Source organism: Sprattus sprattus (assembly GCF_963457725.1).
Source record: "Sprattus sprattus genome assembly, chromosome: 1".
In the NCBI taxonomy this organism is placed as follows: domain Eukaryota; kingdom Metazoa; phylum Chordata; class Actinopteri; order Clupeiformes; family Clupeidae; genus Sprattus; species Sprattus sprattus.
In genome coordinates this window covers 71,658,445-71,672,344 of record NC_137920.1, presented here as the reverse complement: position 1 = coordinate 71,672,344, position 13,900 = coordinate 71,658,445, and the positions used below count along the sequence as shown (strand labels likewise).

Below are 13,900 nucleotides of genomic sequence, written 5' to 3'. Positions count from 1 at the left end.
ACTGAGTCTCGAAACATGGAATGAAACGCCAGCTAACGCGAAGTCAAATGTCAAACAATCAGAAAAAAAAAAAAAAACCATAAAAAAAAATACATACAAATGCAGCCTACATGCATTAACATAGCAGGGCAACATAGTAAGCCAACCCCTCCAGTGAATGTAATTTGTGAAATAGACGCATAAGTATATAAACCCATGGCTCAGGGAGCTCCAGCCCCGATCAGGGCATCATCTGAGAGTGCTTAGCGTGCCGCTGTGGAGGACTCCATATCCCATCATGCCCCTCTCTTCCTACTCACTGGTGTTGTGGTCCACGTAGTAGGCCCCCACGTGAGGGTCGTACACCTCCTCCCATCCCACCGGCAGCTCGTCGCCAATGCAGTCGGCGAACGTCAGAGGCTTGGTTTGCCTGGGAAAGCACAAGGGGGGGGGGGGGGGACAGGGTTCATTAAGGAATGGAAAACTCACACTCATGGCATAACATAAACAATATATAGATTTACATACATACATTAAAGCTCCTTTTACTCCTGTTTCACTCTTTATGTGTGCATGTAGGAGTTTTATGTGTGTTTCCCAGTTATGAGGAAATGTGAGTGTGTGTGTGAATGGGAGTGTGTGTGTGTGTGTGTGTGTGTGTTTTAGAGGGTTTGTTTGGGAGTGTGTGTGTGAGTGTGTGTGTGAGTGTGTGTGTGAGTGTGTGTGTGTGTGTGAGTGTGTGAGTGAGTGTGTGTGTGTGTGTGAGTGTGTGTGAGTGTGTGTGAATGAATGAGAGTGTGTGTGAGTGTGAGTGTGTGTGTGTGTGTGTGTGTGTGTGAGTGTGTGTGTGTGAGTCTGTGTGTGTGTGAGTGTGTGTGAATGAATGAGAGTGTGTGTGAGTGTGAGTGTGAGTGTGAGTGTGTGTGTGTGTGTGAGTGTGTATGAATGAGAGTGTGTGTGAGTGTGAGTGTGAGTGTGTGTGTGTGTGTGTGTGTGTGTGTGTGTGTGTGTGTATGAATGAGAGTGTGTCTGAGTGTGAGTGTGAGTGTGTGAGTGTGAGTGTGTGTGTATGAATGAGAGTGTGTGTGAGTGTGTGCGAGTGTGTGTGTGTGTGAGTGTGTGTGTGTGTGTGCACCCTGGAAAGGAAAGGGGTGTTGCTGCCAGACGAATGGCATGCATTCACCTCCTTGGACGCTTGCAAAAGCAACAATAGCCGGAAATGGGGGACTCTGACATTCCACGAGCCCCGTCAACAAATCGCCTGGAGGTTTCTGCGGCAACGCACTCTGACCCTCCAGCCCCAGAGAGCCCAGGAAGCAGGCGCCCGCCCAGCCAGAGGAGCAGAAGCACCACAAAGAGCACCTCTACACACACTTTATTAGTAGGCCAGCTCTAACACACCCACGCATAACTCAAACACACACACTCATACCTCAAACACATGCAGAAGCACCACTAAGAACTTCTCTACACACACTTTATTAGTAGGCCAGCTCTAACACACCCACGCATAACTCAAACACACACACTCTTACCTCAAACACATGCAGAAGCACCACAAAGAACATCTCTACACACACTTTATTAGTAGGCCCACTCTAACACACACCCACGCATAACTCAAACACACACACTCATACCTCAAACACATGCAATGCACCACAAAGAACATCTCTACACACACTATATAAGTAAGCCCACTAGCAGCAAACTCTCACACACACACACACACACACACTTTAAATGCTTTCATTTGGATCCATAGGCTAATGTAACACACACACACACACACACACACACCTGTCAGCTTCTCCAGGTGCTCTAGGGAGGCCAGTGTGTGTTGGGCTTTTACAAAGCAAAGTCGGTGGCTGAGTCCTTCCGTAACTCTTAATGACTCTTAATGGCAACATCACACATCACACATCATGGGGGAGAGGCCATTGGAGCTGTTACATTCCTTTGAGCCAAGTCACCTCTCCACTGATATGTGCCCTTATCTGGTAGCTCTCCTTCAATTTAGACCGAATGACGTATGGAATTCTTCTGAGGCTCCTTCAGTTCAAAGACCTTGTTTGTCTTAGTGACCTATACTTACAGTTAGCTGAAGCGGTGTTCATACAGTCTAGATGCCTGACTATAGAGCTCTATATGTGTACCTCCTGTAGTTGGCTGACTATAGAGCTCTATATGTGTACCTCCTGTAGTTGGCTGACTATAGAGCTCTATATGTGTACCTCCTGTAGTTGGCTGACTATAGAGCTCTATATGTGTACCTCCTGTAGTTGGCTGACTATAGAGCTCTATATGTGTACCTCCTGTAGTTGGCTGACTATAGAGCTCTATATGTGTACCTCCTGTAGTTGGCTGACTATAGAGCTCTATGTGTACTTCCTGTAGTTGGCTGACTATAGAGCTCTATGTGTACTTCCTGTAGTTGGCTGACTATAGAGCTCTATGTGTACTTCCTGTAGTTGGCTGACTATAGAGCTCTATATGTGTACCTCCTGTAGTTGGCTGACTATAGAGCTCTATATGTGTACCTCCTGTAGTTGGCTGACTATAGAGCTCTATATGTGTACCTCCTGTAGTTGGCTGACTATAGAGCTCTATGTGTACTTCCTGTAGTTGGCTGACTATAGAGCTCTATGTGTACTTCCTGTAGTTGGCTGACTATAGAGCTCTATGTGTACTTCCTGTAGTTGGCTGACTATAGAGCTCTATGTGTACTTCCTGTAGTTGGCTGACTATAGAGCTCTATGTGTACTTCCTGTAGTTGGCTGACTATAGAGCTCGATGTGTACCTCCTGTAGTTGGCTGACTATAGAGCTCTATGTGTACTTCCTGTAGTTGGCTGACTGTAGACGCTATGTGCATTTCCTGTAGTTGGCTGACTGTAAAGCTCTATGGGTATTTCCTGTAGTTGGCTGACTGTACAGCTCGATGAGTATTCTCTGTATTTTCTGTGTGAAAGCTGTGGTGCTGAAACGTGAGGCGTGTTTGGGCTCTCTCTGGCTCTCTCTGGCGGGGCCCGGCAGGTCGGGGAACAGTGAAAACTGAACTGGCTCCTTTAGGCGATGAATAATGGAGGAGAGGGAGAACAGACCCCCGCGGCTCATTCTAAATTTAACTCGGCCGGGAGAAAAGCTCCCAAGCACACACACACACACACGCAGACACACACACACGCAGACACACACACACACACGCACACGCACACACAATGTCCCCCAGCAAGCCCATGTTGAGTTTGCCTCTCTCTACCGGTAAATCCTCTTCCTGCATCAGAATATCCACCTTTCTCTTCTCTCGCCTAACATCCTCTTTTTCATCTTTGTGTTCTACATCCAGCTCCCCCCTGTTCATCTATCCACAGTTCTCATGTTTCATTCCTCTCTCTATTCCACAAAACCCACCTCTTCCCCCTCTCCTCTCTCTCCTCTATCCTCTATCCTCCACCTCTCCTCTCTCTCCTCTATCCTCCACCTCTTCCCCCTCTCCTCTATCCTCCACCTCTCCTCTCTCTCCTCTATCCTCCACCTCTTGCCCCTCTCCTCTATCCTCCACCTCTTGCCCCTCTCCTCTATCCTCCACCTCTTCCCCCTCTCCTCTCTCCTCCACCTCTTCCCCCTCTCCTCTCTCTCCTCCACCTCTTCCCCCTCTCCTCTATCCTCCACCTCTTCCCCCTCTCCTCTATCCTCAACCTCTTCTCCCTCTCCTCTATCCTCCACCTCTTCCTCCTGTCCTCTATCCTCCACCTCTTGCCCCTCTCCTCTATCCTCCACCTCTTCCCCCTCTCCTCTATCCTCCACCTCTTGCCCCTCTCCTCTATCCTCCACCTCTTGCCCCTCTCCTCTATCCTCCACCTCTTCCCCCTCTCCTCTATCCTCCACCTCTTCCACCTCTCCTCTCTCCTCCACCTCTTCCACCTCTCCTCTATCTTCCCCCTCTCCTCTATCCTCCACCTCTTCCACCTCTCCTCTCTCTCCTCCACCTCTTCCACCTCTCCTCTATCCTCCTCCACCTCTCCTCCACCTCTTCCCCCTCTCCTCTATCCTCCACCTCTCCTTTATCCTCTATCTCTCCTCTATCCTCCACCTCTTCCCCCTGTCCTCTATCCTCCACCTCTCCTCTATCCTCTATCCTCCACCTCTCCTCTATCCTCCACCTCTTCCCCCACTTCCCCCTCTCCCCCACCTCTTCCAACTCTATCCTCCACCTCTTCTCCCTCTCCTCTATCCTCCACCTCTCCTCTATCCTCCACCTCTTCCCCCTCTCCTCCACCTCTTCCCCCTCTCCTCTATCCTCCACCTCTTCCCCCTCTCCTCTCTCTCCTCCACCTCTTCCCCCTCACCTCTATCTTCCCCCTCTCCTCTATCCTCCACCTCTTCCCCCTCTCCTCTATCCTCCACCTCTTCCCCCTCTCCTCTATCCTCCACCTCTTCCCCCTCTCCTCTATCCTCCACCTCTTCCCCCTCTCCTCCACCTCTTCCCCCTCTCCTCTATCCTCCACCTCTTCCCCTTTCCTCTCTCTCCTCCACCTCTTCCCCCTCTCTCCTCTCTTTCCTCTATCCTCCACCTCTTCCCCCTCTCCTCCACCATTTCACCCCTCTCTCATCTCTCCATATCCCCCTTTCCTCTCCTCCACCACCCATCTCTTGTTTCCCTTCTTCCCTCCGAATCCCCACCTTTTGCTCTCTCTCTCTCTCTCTCTCTCTCTCTCTCTCTCTCTCTCTCTCACCAGTGAAAATCCCCCCATAGCCAGATCATGTGGGAGTCCCGTGCTGAAAAGCCCAAAGATCGCCCTGAACAAGAAACACTAGAGGCCCCCACAAAACACGAGAAAACCCAACACACACACCTGGAAGTCCCACACCACACCAAACCACACCACTCAGAGGGCTAACACAAGTACACCAGAGAGTGAGAGGGCTAACACAAGTACACCAGAGGACTAACACAAGTACACCAGAGGGCTAACACAAGTACACCAGAGGGTGAGAGGGCTAACACAAGTACACCAGAGGGTGAGAGGGCTAACACAAGTACACCAGAGGGTGAGAGGGCGACCACAAGTACACCAGAAGGTGAGAGGGCTAACACAAGTACACCAGAGGGTGAGAGGGCGAACACAAGTACCCCAGAGGGTGAGAGGGCTAACACAAGTACACCAGAGGGTGAGAGGGCTAACACAAGTACCCCAGAGGGTGAGAGGGCTAACACAAGTACCCCAGAGGGTGAGAGGGCTAACACAAGTACACCAGAGAACTAACACAAGTACACCAGAGGGTGAGAGGGCTAACACAAGTACCCCAGAGGGTGAGAGGGCTAACACAAGTACACCAGAGAACTAACACAAGTACACCAGAGGGTGAGGCGTCCAGAGGGCTAACACAAGTACACCGCAGGGTCACTGAACCCAAGAGAAGCGGCTCCATCACACCCTCTGCACAGCACGCAGTTTGTTTGTAAGCCCAGAGAAAAGTCTCCAGCATACCTGTGTAAACACACAACTGCACAATGACATCCTTTTTACCAGCCAACTTTGCCCACATGAGCGCAGGCGTGCACACACACACACACACACACACACACACACACACACACACACACACACACACACACACACACACATAAAAGGTGATTGGTCAGGGCTGGGGAAGGGGCATCTCCAGTTAGATAGCAGGGCGCGAGGCAGAGGAAAACATTCCAACCCAAACACGTGCGCTACACACACCCCATGCTACTTGGGGATGACTTCATCACAGAAGATGACAAGCCAAGGGTCTTCCCTCACTAATAAACACCAAGGCAGGCAAACTCAGACTAAAGAGATAGCGGAAAAAGAGATAGCGGGGGGAGGGATAAAGAGAGAGGGGGATGAAGAGAGAGAGGAGGAGGAAAGCTATAAAAGAGAGAGGGAGAAAGAGGGATCATGTAAAAAACAGAGAGAAAGAGAGAGAGAGATAGAAAATAAGGTGCATTTTGCAAATGTCCCATCACATACAAATACACACCAACCTGGCAGTGCCACAGTGGCCACTGCCCTGGCGTTGTGAGCCGTGTGTGTGTGTGTGTGTGTGTGTGTGTGTGTGTGTGTGTGTGTGTGTGTGTGTGTGTGTGTGTGTGTGTGTGTGTGTGTGTGTGTGTGTGTGTGTGTGTGTGTGTGTGTGTATGCGGGCGTGTGTATGCGGGCGTGTGTGTGTGTGTGTGTGTGTGTGTATGCGGGCATGTGTATGTGTGTGTATGCGCGCAAGTGCAAACACGCCGGCGGCATAGCTGCCCTGTGAGTCACACACTCTGATTGAGCGGCGTTGGAAATTCCTCAGGTCTCTTTTATGAGGCTGATGCAGCCACCGGCCTCTGCAGCCGCTCAAGGTTCGCCAATAAAGCAACGGCCCGGGAGCCGTCCCCTGTCCCCTGTCCCCTGTCCCCTGTCCCCGATCACTACTCACAGCAGCACAGCACAGCACAGCACAGCACAGCACAGCACAGCACAGCACAGCACTGCACAGAGCGCGCGCACACACACACACACACACACACACACACACACACACACACACACACACACACACACACACACACGGCATCACAAAGCGCTGTTTGCCCAGCCGCCCGCCCTGATAACATTCCTTTTACCTGACGGAATGTTTATGAGCCATCGTGGCCGCGGCAGTCCAAAGGAGCACGCAGAATAACACACACTCCTCAAGGCTGCGGCGGGACACACACACACTTTCACACACCAGGGTCCATCCACTGGGGGAAATGATAACTCCTACAATAAATGCAGTTCCTTTGAACAGGATCAGCAAATACAGGTTGTTTGGAAAGGTGCATTTTGCATGACAAAAGTCCCATTAGTTTCATATAGTTCCTCTGAGCAACTGAGGGGAATTACAATCTACCTGCCCACACAGAGGCTTATACTCAAACCGGTGCAATCATCTAGACCTGGTAAACTACCTGCCCACATAGCAGCTTACACTCGAACCGGTACAATCATCTAGACCTGGTAAACTACCTGCCCACATAGCAGCTGATACTCGAAACAGTGCAATCCTCTAGACCTGGTAAACTGCCTGCCCACATATCAGCAGCACCAGTGCAATCATCTAGACCTGTTCAGCCAGACTTGTGCCAAACCAGAGCCATATCCATTCAGCTGCTATTGGAAAGTAATTAACTAACTAATCAATCACCATCCACCCAGATATGCCACACTAACAGTAGGCTACTACTGAACAGTTTTATGGCATCTTTCAGCCTAAGCTGTGAAGCAGGTGACCAATAACAGGCCTCTGACTGACAGACAGACAGACAGACAGACAGACAGACAGACAGACAGACAGACAGACAGACAGACAGACAGACAGACAGACAGGTGTTCGGTTGCAGGAATGTGGTTTGACCAGGGCTGCCTGGAACACTTTCACCAGCTCAAGGGGTTGCATTGTTTTTGCTGCAACCAAAACCCAAGGGCCTTTTTTTTCTTCTTCAGGCATTTTCGCATTGTAAACAAGCTGCGCTGGAGAGTGGAGGCGTGACTTGCACTGGCGCAGACCCATGCAGTTCACTATGCACAGGTGAGGGGCTTGTAGTCTAATGTGGATTCATCATCATCAAGTCAAAGCCACCCTGTTCTTAGCGAACCTCTCTTTCACCTGCGGCTCATAGCACAGTGGAGAGAGGAGAGGAGAGGAGAGGAGAGGAGAGGAAGAAAGGGGCTTAGTGTCAGCACCTAGGATGGGTTGTGGTGTGTAGCTACAACTGCCGCAAGCAGACTCACCTCCAAACAACACAAGCAGCAACTAATCAATCAGCAAAAATGCCTAAGGGGTTGCCCAGAGAAGAATCGGTGACACTTGCTGAAGAGCAGACACGGCCTTTACACTTCCAAAAGGAACGAACAGTTACTTTCACCCGCTTGGTTAGAGTTTGCAGTTCCTCCTAGTGCACTTCAACCCCCTCACTGACAGTGAAAGGAGTTGGGAGAAAGCGGCTCATTTTCCATTGCCTGCCTTTGTGGTGAACAGCGAGAACCAAACTACATCTGAGTGCACACATCACAAACAGCACACATCACTAACAGCACACATCACAGTCCCATAACCACGGACATCTACCTCACGAAATAAAGTCTGCCAATACAAACTGACTTGTTAATACATAGCTTGGTGATACATAGCTTGATTAGTCACATTTATGAACACCATCAACACTCTGACTAGGAGTATCAAACCATTTCTTACTGCACAGTCCATGTTGAATGGACCATCAAGGAATTTTTCTTAAACCAAAGCCCACAAAGTCTTAATAATCTGAGGAATTTGAGCATTAGGCCAACAGAGTGATTTTGTTTCAAAGTCCGGCCGTCTTGGGTTATTGGTTAAAAGGGGTGCATGCTGCAACTACGATCCAGAGTTGAAAACAGTCTGCAGGCTGGTACAACAACTCGGGATTTAAGTTTGTTACATCAGATGATAGAAAAGTGTGTTATGACAATATGTTTAATGTAAGAAGAAATTATCCTCCTGTGTAGTGCACAAGCAAATATGCATAGTGTGTGTGGCCTGCGTGTTGTCATGTTGTCATGGCGGTTGGCATTCGAGACAACATTGTCGGGACAAATGTGATGGTACCTTGACGGACTCACCTGTCTCTTGGGTCAATCCAGCTTGTCGCGTGATTGATGTGATCAATGTAGTAGACCTTCCCGTCGAAGTCTCGGGCCTCTTCCCAACCCTCCGGCAACGGTAACTCCTTCCTTGGCATGTCAAACTAGTCTCCATGTAATTTCCTCTGGACCTTTTTTTAGAGTAAGCGGAAGTCCAACGATCTCTTGTTTTGTGATGAATCTGATGCAGATGTCGAAAAACAGCATTGAAGTCGTCGGTGCCATGAATTAGTTTATGAGCTGATGAGGGGTTTGATTTACAACGCATTCATTCATAGCAGTCCAGGCAGGCTTACAGTTAGCCCCTTTCCCTTTATTAAAGATGCTACACGTTGCATGCTCTCTGTGATATGATTTGATCAAATGTATCAAGTGATTTTCCATCTGAAGACACCATTATTAACGGAACAGTTTCCATTGTAACTTTTCCTGTGCACCTGCGCTTTGCTCCAGTATCAGGCTAGGCTACCACAGACACATTGACGCATCACCACTAGTCGAATTGTACAATGTTGCAAACGATGACATATGAAACACTGTTGCGAGAGGATGTGAAAACACTACAGTTCGATTTGAAGGATACTGGACGTATCCAAAAGCAAACGTGGGCTACTGTTAGTTCAGTCATCAACGATGGGCAAACTTAGCAGTAACTTTTAAAGCGGCGTTTGCACGAGCTTGCACTCGTTGGCTAATGCTTTAGAACATGAATGAACCTAATTTTAGCGTAGGAAGAATCCATAAATATATCGCAATGAGAAGGATCAACGCAACCCATATCAACAATTCCACCAGTGACAACAACGTTTCTTGAATATTTAAAAACCCTCTCTAGATTTTCGTCCACTGTTTGGCCACCATGTTTAGCAGACGACATCAGGGCTAGCGCGCTAGCTCCACAACATTCTAAGATTCTCTCAAAAGTATTGCTTCAAAAATCACGTAGCGTCTATAAACACCATCCCACGGAGTTCTTCTTTTCACAATAATCCTTCGATTAATTCCACAACAAGTTAGTGAACGGGTAAGTCCTTTGGTGTAGGGGTTTCCTATAAGTCCTCGTAGTTTCCATGTACTCCGGCTCAGTCGCGATGCTGCTGGATCAATTACGTCAAACAGGTGATGACCGTAGTGCTCGTAGTAAATGCAACCAGTCTCTTGGTCCCCTGGCCCTATGACCCTCTAGGCAGTTTCTGACAATAGCCTGTCTGCCGTTTTTGTAAAAATGAACTACAAGCTCGTTTTACCATCGTACTTTAATTTCTTTACCTCACACAAACTGCGTAAAACATAGTTAATGTAAGTCACGTGCTTATTTGATGAAGAATATAACGTGAATCATTAAGTTGGGCATAAGGTGAGGCAAGTTGTTCCCAGATAAATCAGTTTAGTAATCTATCTAAAATCTAAAATCAGACTGGCAAATGTGCTGTGAATGCAGGGATAGCAGTAGACCTTATGTTTATGTTTATGTAATGTTTATTTTATGGTTTGAAAATGTGGGTCGGAACTTATGGATCCTTGGACATTGTTGGTCCTAAGGCCAGACCAGTTGAGAACCAGGGATGCAACTGCCCAGTGTCAGAGGGGTATGCAGCAACAATTTTGGCGCCCGCCCCCCCCCCCCCCCCCCTTTTTTTTTGCTTTATCCATCTTCCATCCAACCAACTCACTACTCGTAGCCTAGTTCTAACTGCTTGTGTGTTCAGCGGTCACGGTGTTCACGGTCCCTCTTCTATGTCAAAATTCTATTATGGAATCTTAAGAGATGAGGCGCCTACTCTAGCCTCTTTAGTCCTCTAAAATGTGATATAACATTAAGGAAATGCAGAAATTATTTAGAAACGCACAACAGTAGCTACATATAGAAAATTCCCCAAACATTTTAATATTATTTTTTTTTTACCATCGCTTTGGCGCCTCCATGGGTGCGGCGCCCCTATGCGCCGCATACAGCGCATACCCACTTTTTGCGCCACTGTTGAGAACCACTAATAATATCCAATTTGCTACTAATTGATGTGCTTCCACAAAACAACACCGATTCCAAGGTCACCAATAGTCCACCCATATGGTCTATATGAGAGACCATCAATATAAACTTTATCTCACATCACACAGCGCTTAAGGCGTTTTATCACTGGAGACTGCTATGGCACAGACCACTGTACTCTTTATTATAAGGTTGGCTGGCCAGCACTGTCTGAAAAAAGGTATGGTCATTGGAAGATCTTTATTTACAAAATGATCATTGGGCTACTGCCACTATATCTCTCCTCTCTCATCAGCTGGAATTGTAGAACCCTCAATACACGCTCCCAGAGCTGCCTTTCATTATATCTGCCTCATGTTGAAAACTAAATTGGGGAAGTCAGCTTTCTGTTATAAGTCACCCTACATTTCGAATGAGGTTCCAAAAGTCTTTAAGGTTGTGCTCATTTATTTTATTAAGGGAATTCTTAAATCTTATCTCATATACAACTGGCTTATCCTGTTGTGATTGTACCTGTTAGTTGACTTAACCATAGTATTTTATTGAATCTTCAAAATTGTTGCCCTTGTATTACTGTATTATTTTATATACAGTACCAGTCAAAAGTTTGGACACACCTTCTTATTAAATGTTTTTTCTTTATTTTTTTCTACATTGTAAATTAATATTGAAGACATCCAAACTATGAGGGAACATACATGGAGTGATGTGGTAATCAAAAAAAATGTCTACAGACCAGAATATGTTTTATATTTTAGAATCTTCAAATGAGCCACCTTTTGCTTTGGTGACAGCTTTGCACACTCTTGGCATTCTTTCAATCAGCTTCACGAGGTAGTCATCTGGAATGGTTTCCCAACAGTCTTGAAGGAGTTCCCAGAGGTGCAGAGAACTTAGTGGCTGATTTGCCTTCACCCTGCTGTCCAACTCATCCCAGACCATCTCAACTGGGTTTAGCTCGGTTGATTGTGGAGGTCGGTCATTTGACGCAGCACTCCATCACTCTCCTTCTTGGATATATAGCCCTTACATAGCCTGGAGGTGTGTTTGGGGTCATTGTCCTGTTGAAATACAAATGCTGGTCCCACTAACCACAAACGAGATGGGATGGCATGTCACTGCAGAATGCTGTGGTAGCCATGCTGGTTAAGTATGTCTTGAATATTGAATAAATCACCAACAGTATCACCAGCAAAGCACCCTCTCACCTCCTCCTCCGTGCTTCACGGTGCTAAACTTGCACTTACTGCGGTTACATTCCTTCACTGCTTTTTCTTTTCTATTTAGTTTTTTATTTATGTCTAATGTAAAGTAGTATTTATTGTTACACCAGGGTTCTAATGCTCGTAGCTTGACTGTTCTCTCCCTTGTACATTGCTTTGGACAAAAGCGTCTGCTAAATGACTAAATGTAAATATACTGTAAATGCTAAATGACTAAATGTAAATATACTGTAAATGGGAACCACACATGTAGAAACCATCCGTTCACCTTTTCTGTAACTTACAAAGACACAGTGGATGGACCCAAAAATCTAAAATTTGGACTCATCAGACCAAAGTACAGATATCCACTGGTTTAAAGTCCATTCCTTGTGTTTCTTGGCCCAAGCAAGTCTCTTCTTGTTGTTCTTCCTCAGTAGTGGTATCGTTGCAGCAATTTCGACCATGAAGGCCTGATTCACGCAGTCTCCTCTGAACAGTTGATGTTGAGATGTGTCTGCTACTTGAACTCTGTAAAGCATTTATGTGGGCTCTAATCTGAGGTGCTGTTAATTTGCGTTTTCCGAGGCTGGTAACTCTAATGAACTTATCCTCGGCATCAGAGGTAACTTGGTCTTCCTGACCTGGGGCGATCCTCATGAGAGCCAGTTTCATCAAAGTGTTGATGGTTTTCGCGACTTGAGGATACAGGATTGAGGATTGACTGCCCTTCCTGTCTTAAAGTAATGATGGACTGTCGTTTCTCTTTACCTAGTTGAGTGGTTCTTGCTGTAATATGGAATAGAACTGTAGTCATATAGGCCTATTAACTGTATAGAACCTTGCACCGACCCTGCCTCTGCACAACACAACTGACACATTAAGAAGGCAAGAAATTCCACAAATTAACTCTTGACAATGCACACCTGGTAATTAAAAACCATTCCAGGTGACTACCTCGTGAAGCTGCTTGAAAGAATGCCAAGAGTGTGCAAAAATGTCATCAAAGCAAAAGGTGGCTTCTTTGTTTAACACTTTTTTTCTTAACCACATAATTCCATGTGTTCCTTCATAGTTCTGATATAGTTCTCTTGACAATGCACACCTGGTAATTAAAAAACATTCCAGGTGACTACCTTGTGAAGCTGCTTGAAAGAATGCCAAGAGTGTGCAAAAATGTCATCAAAGCAAAAGGTGGCTACTTTGTTTTACACTTTTTTTCTTAACCACATAATTCTATGTGTTCCTTCATAGTTCTGATGTCTTAAATATTAATTTGCAATGTAGAAAAAAGTAAACATTGAATGAGAAGATGTGTCCAAACTTTTGACTGGAACTGTATATATAAGCATATTTATTTTATTTGTATTTTTTTCAATGTATTAACTCTTCATTGTACCCTTGGCACCATTGTAAATGAGGGTCTTATTCCTCAATGTGTTTTCCGAGGCTTAAATCAATCAATCAAAGCTTATTTGGGCTATACGGGACATTTGCAACAACCAATTAATATTGAAATAACGCCATCTAATGGTGCCCTTCAATGAACAGTGTGTGCCTGTGCGTGTGCGTGTGTGTGTGTGTGTGTGTGTGTGTGTGTGTGTGTGTGTGTGTGTGTGTGTGTGTGTGGGTGTGTGTGTGTGTGTGTGTGTGTGTGTGTGTATTTAGCGTATGCTCAGCGATTTTAGTCTTTTCCGAGATGTCGCGGCTGTAGGAAGGAGCAGTGGGTGGAATCTGAGCGAGTTAGAGCGGTCGTAAATATACAGACCATTCACCCAGTCTAGCAGATGATAAGGACCAGCTGACAAGATGAATCTGATGAATAATTGAGTGAGACAAATTTCGTAAATAGTTGAGTCTTATAGAAGTCGGGTCCATTTAGCTCGGAGACATTTCCAACTCTCTTTTCTCTATTGTCAGAGCGCCTCATATCTATCAACACAAACAAGGGAGGGTCACGTGGACCGATAGTCTCGCCAACCCTCGGTTAGAAAGCTCGCTGTTGGCATTGCGAACTGACTTCCTGCCAACGCGGTCCAGCTGTGACAC

General features: G+C 46.6%; 1 protein-coding gene across 1 annotated transcript in view; it reads right to left on the bottom strand.

Annotated features, from left to right (window-relative positions):
• wwc1 (WW and C2 domain containing 1) overlaps positions 1–8,754 on the bottom strand; it is a gene marked incomplete at both ends in the record, with an annotated part of 37,019 nt that extends 28,265 nt beyond the window's left edge. The window contains 2 exons of the mRNA XM_080854174.1: positions 300–409; positions 8,636–8,754. Of these exons, the coding sequence (XP_080710300.1) occupies positions 300–409; positions 8,636–8,754 (229 nt within the window). The remainder of the gene's footprint in view (positions 1–299; positions 410–8,635) is intronic.
• Between the last annotated feature and the right edge of the window lie 5,146 nt (positions 8,755–13,900).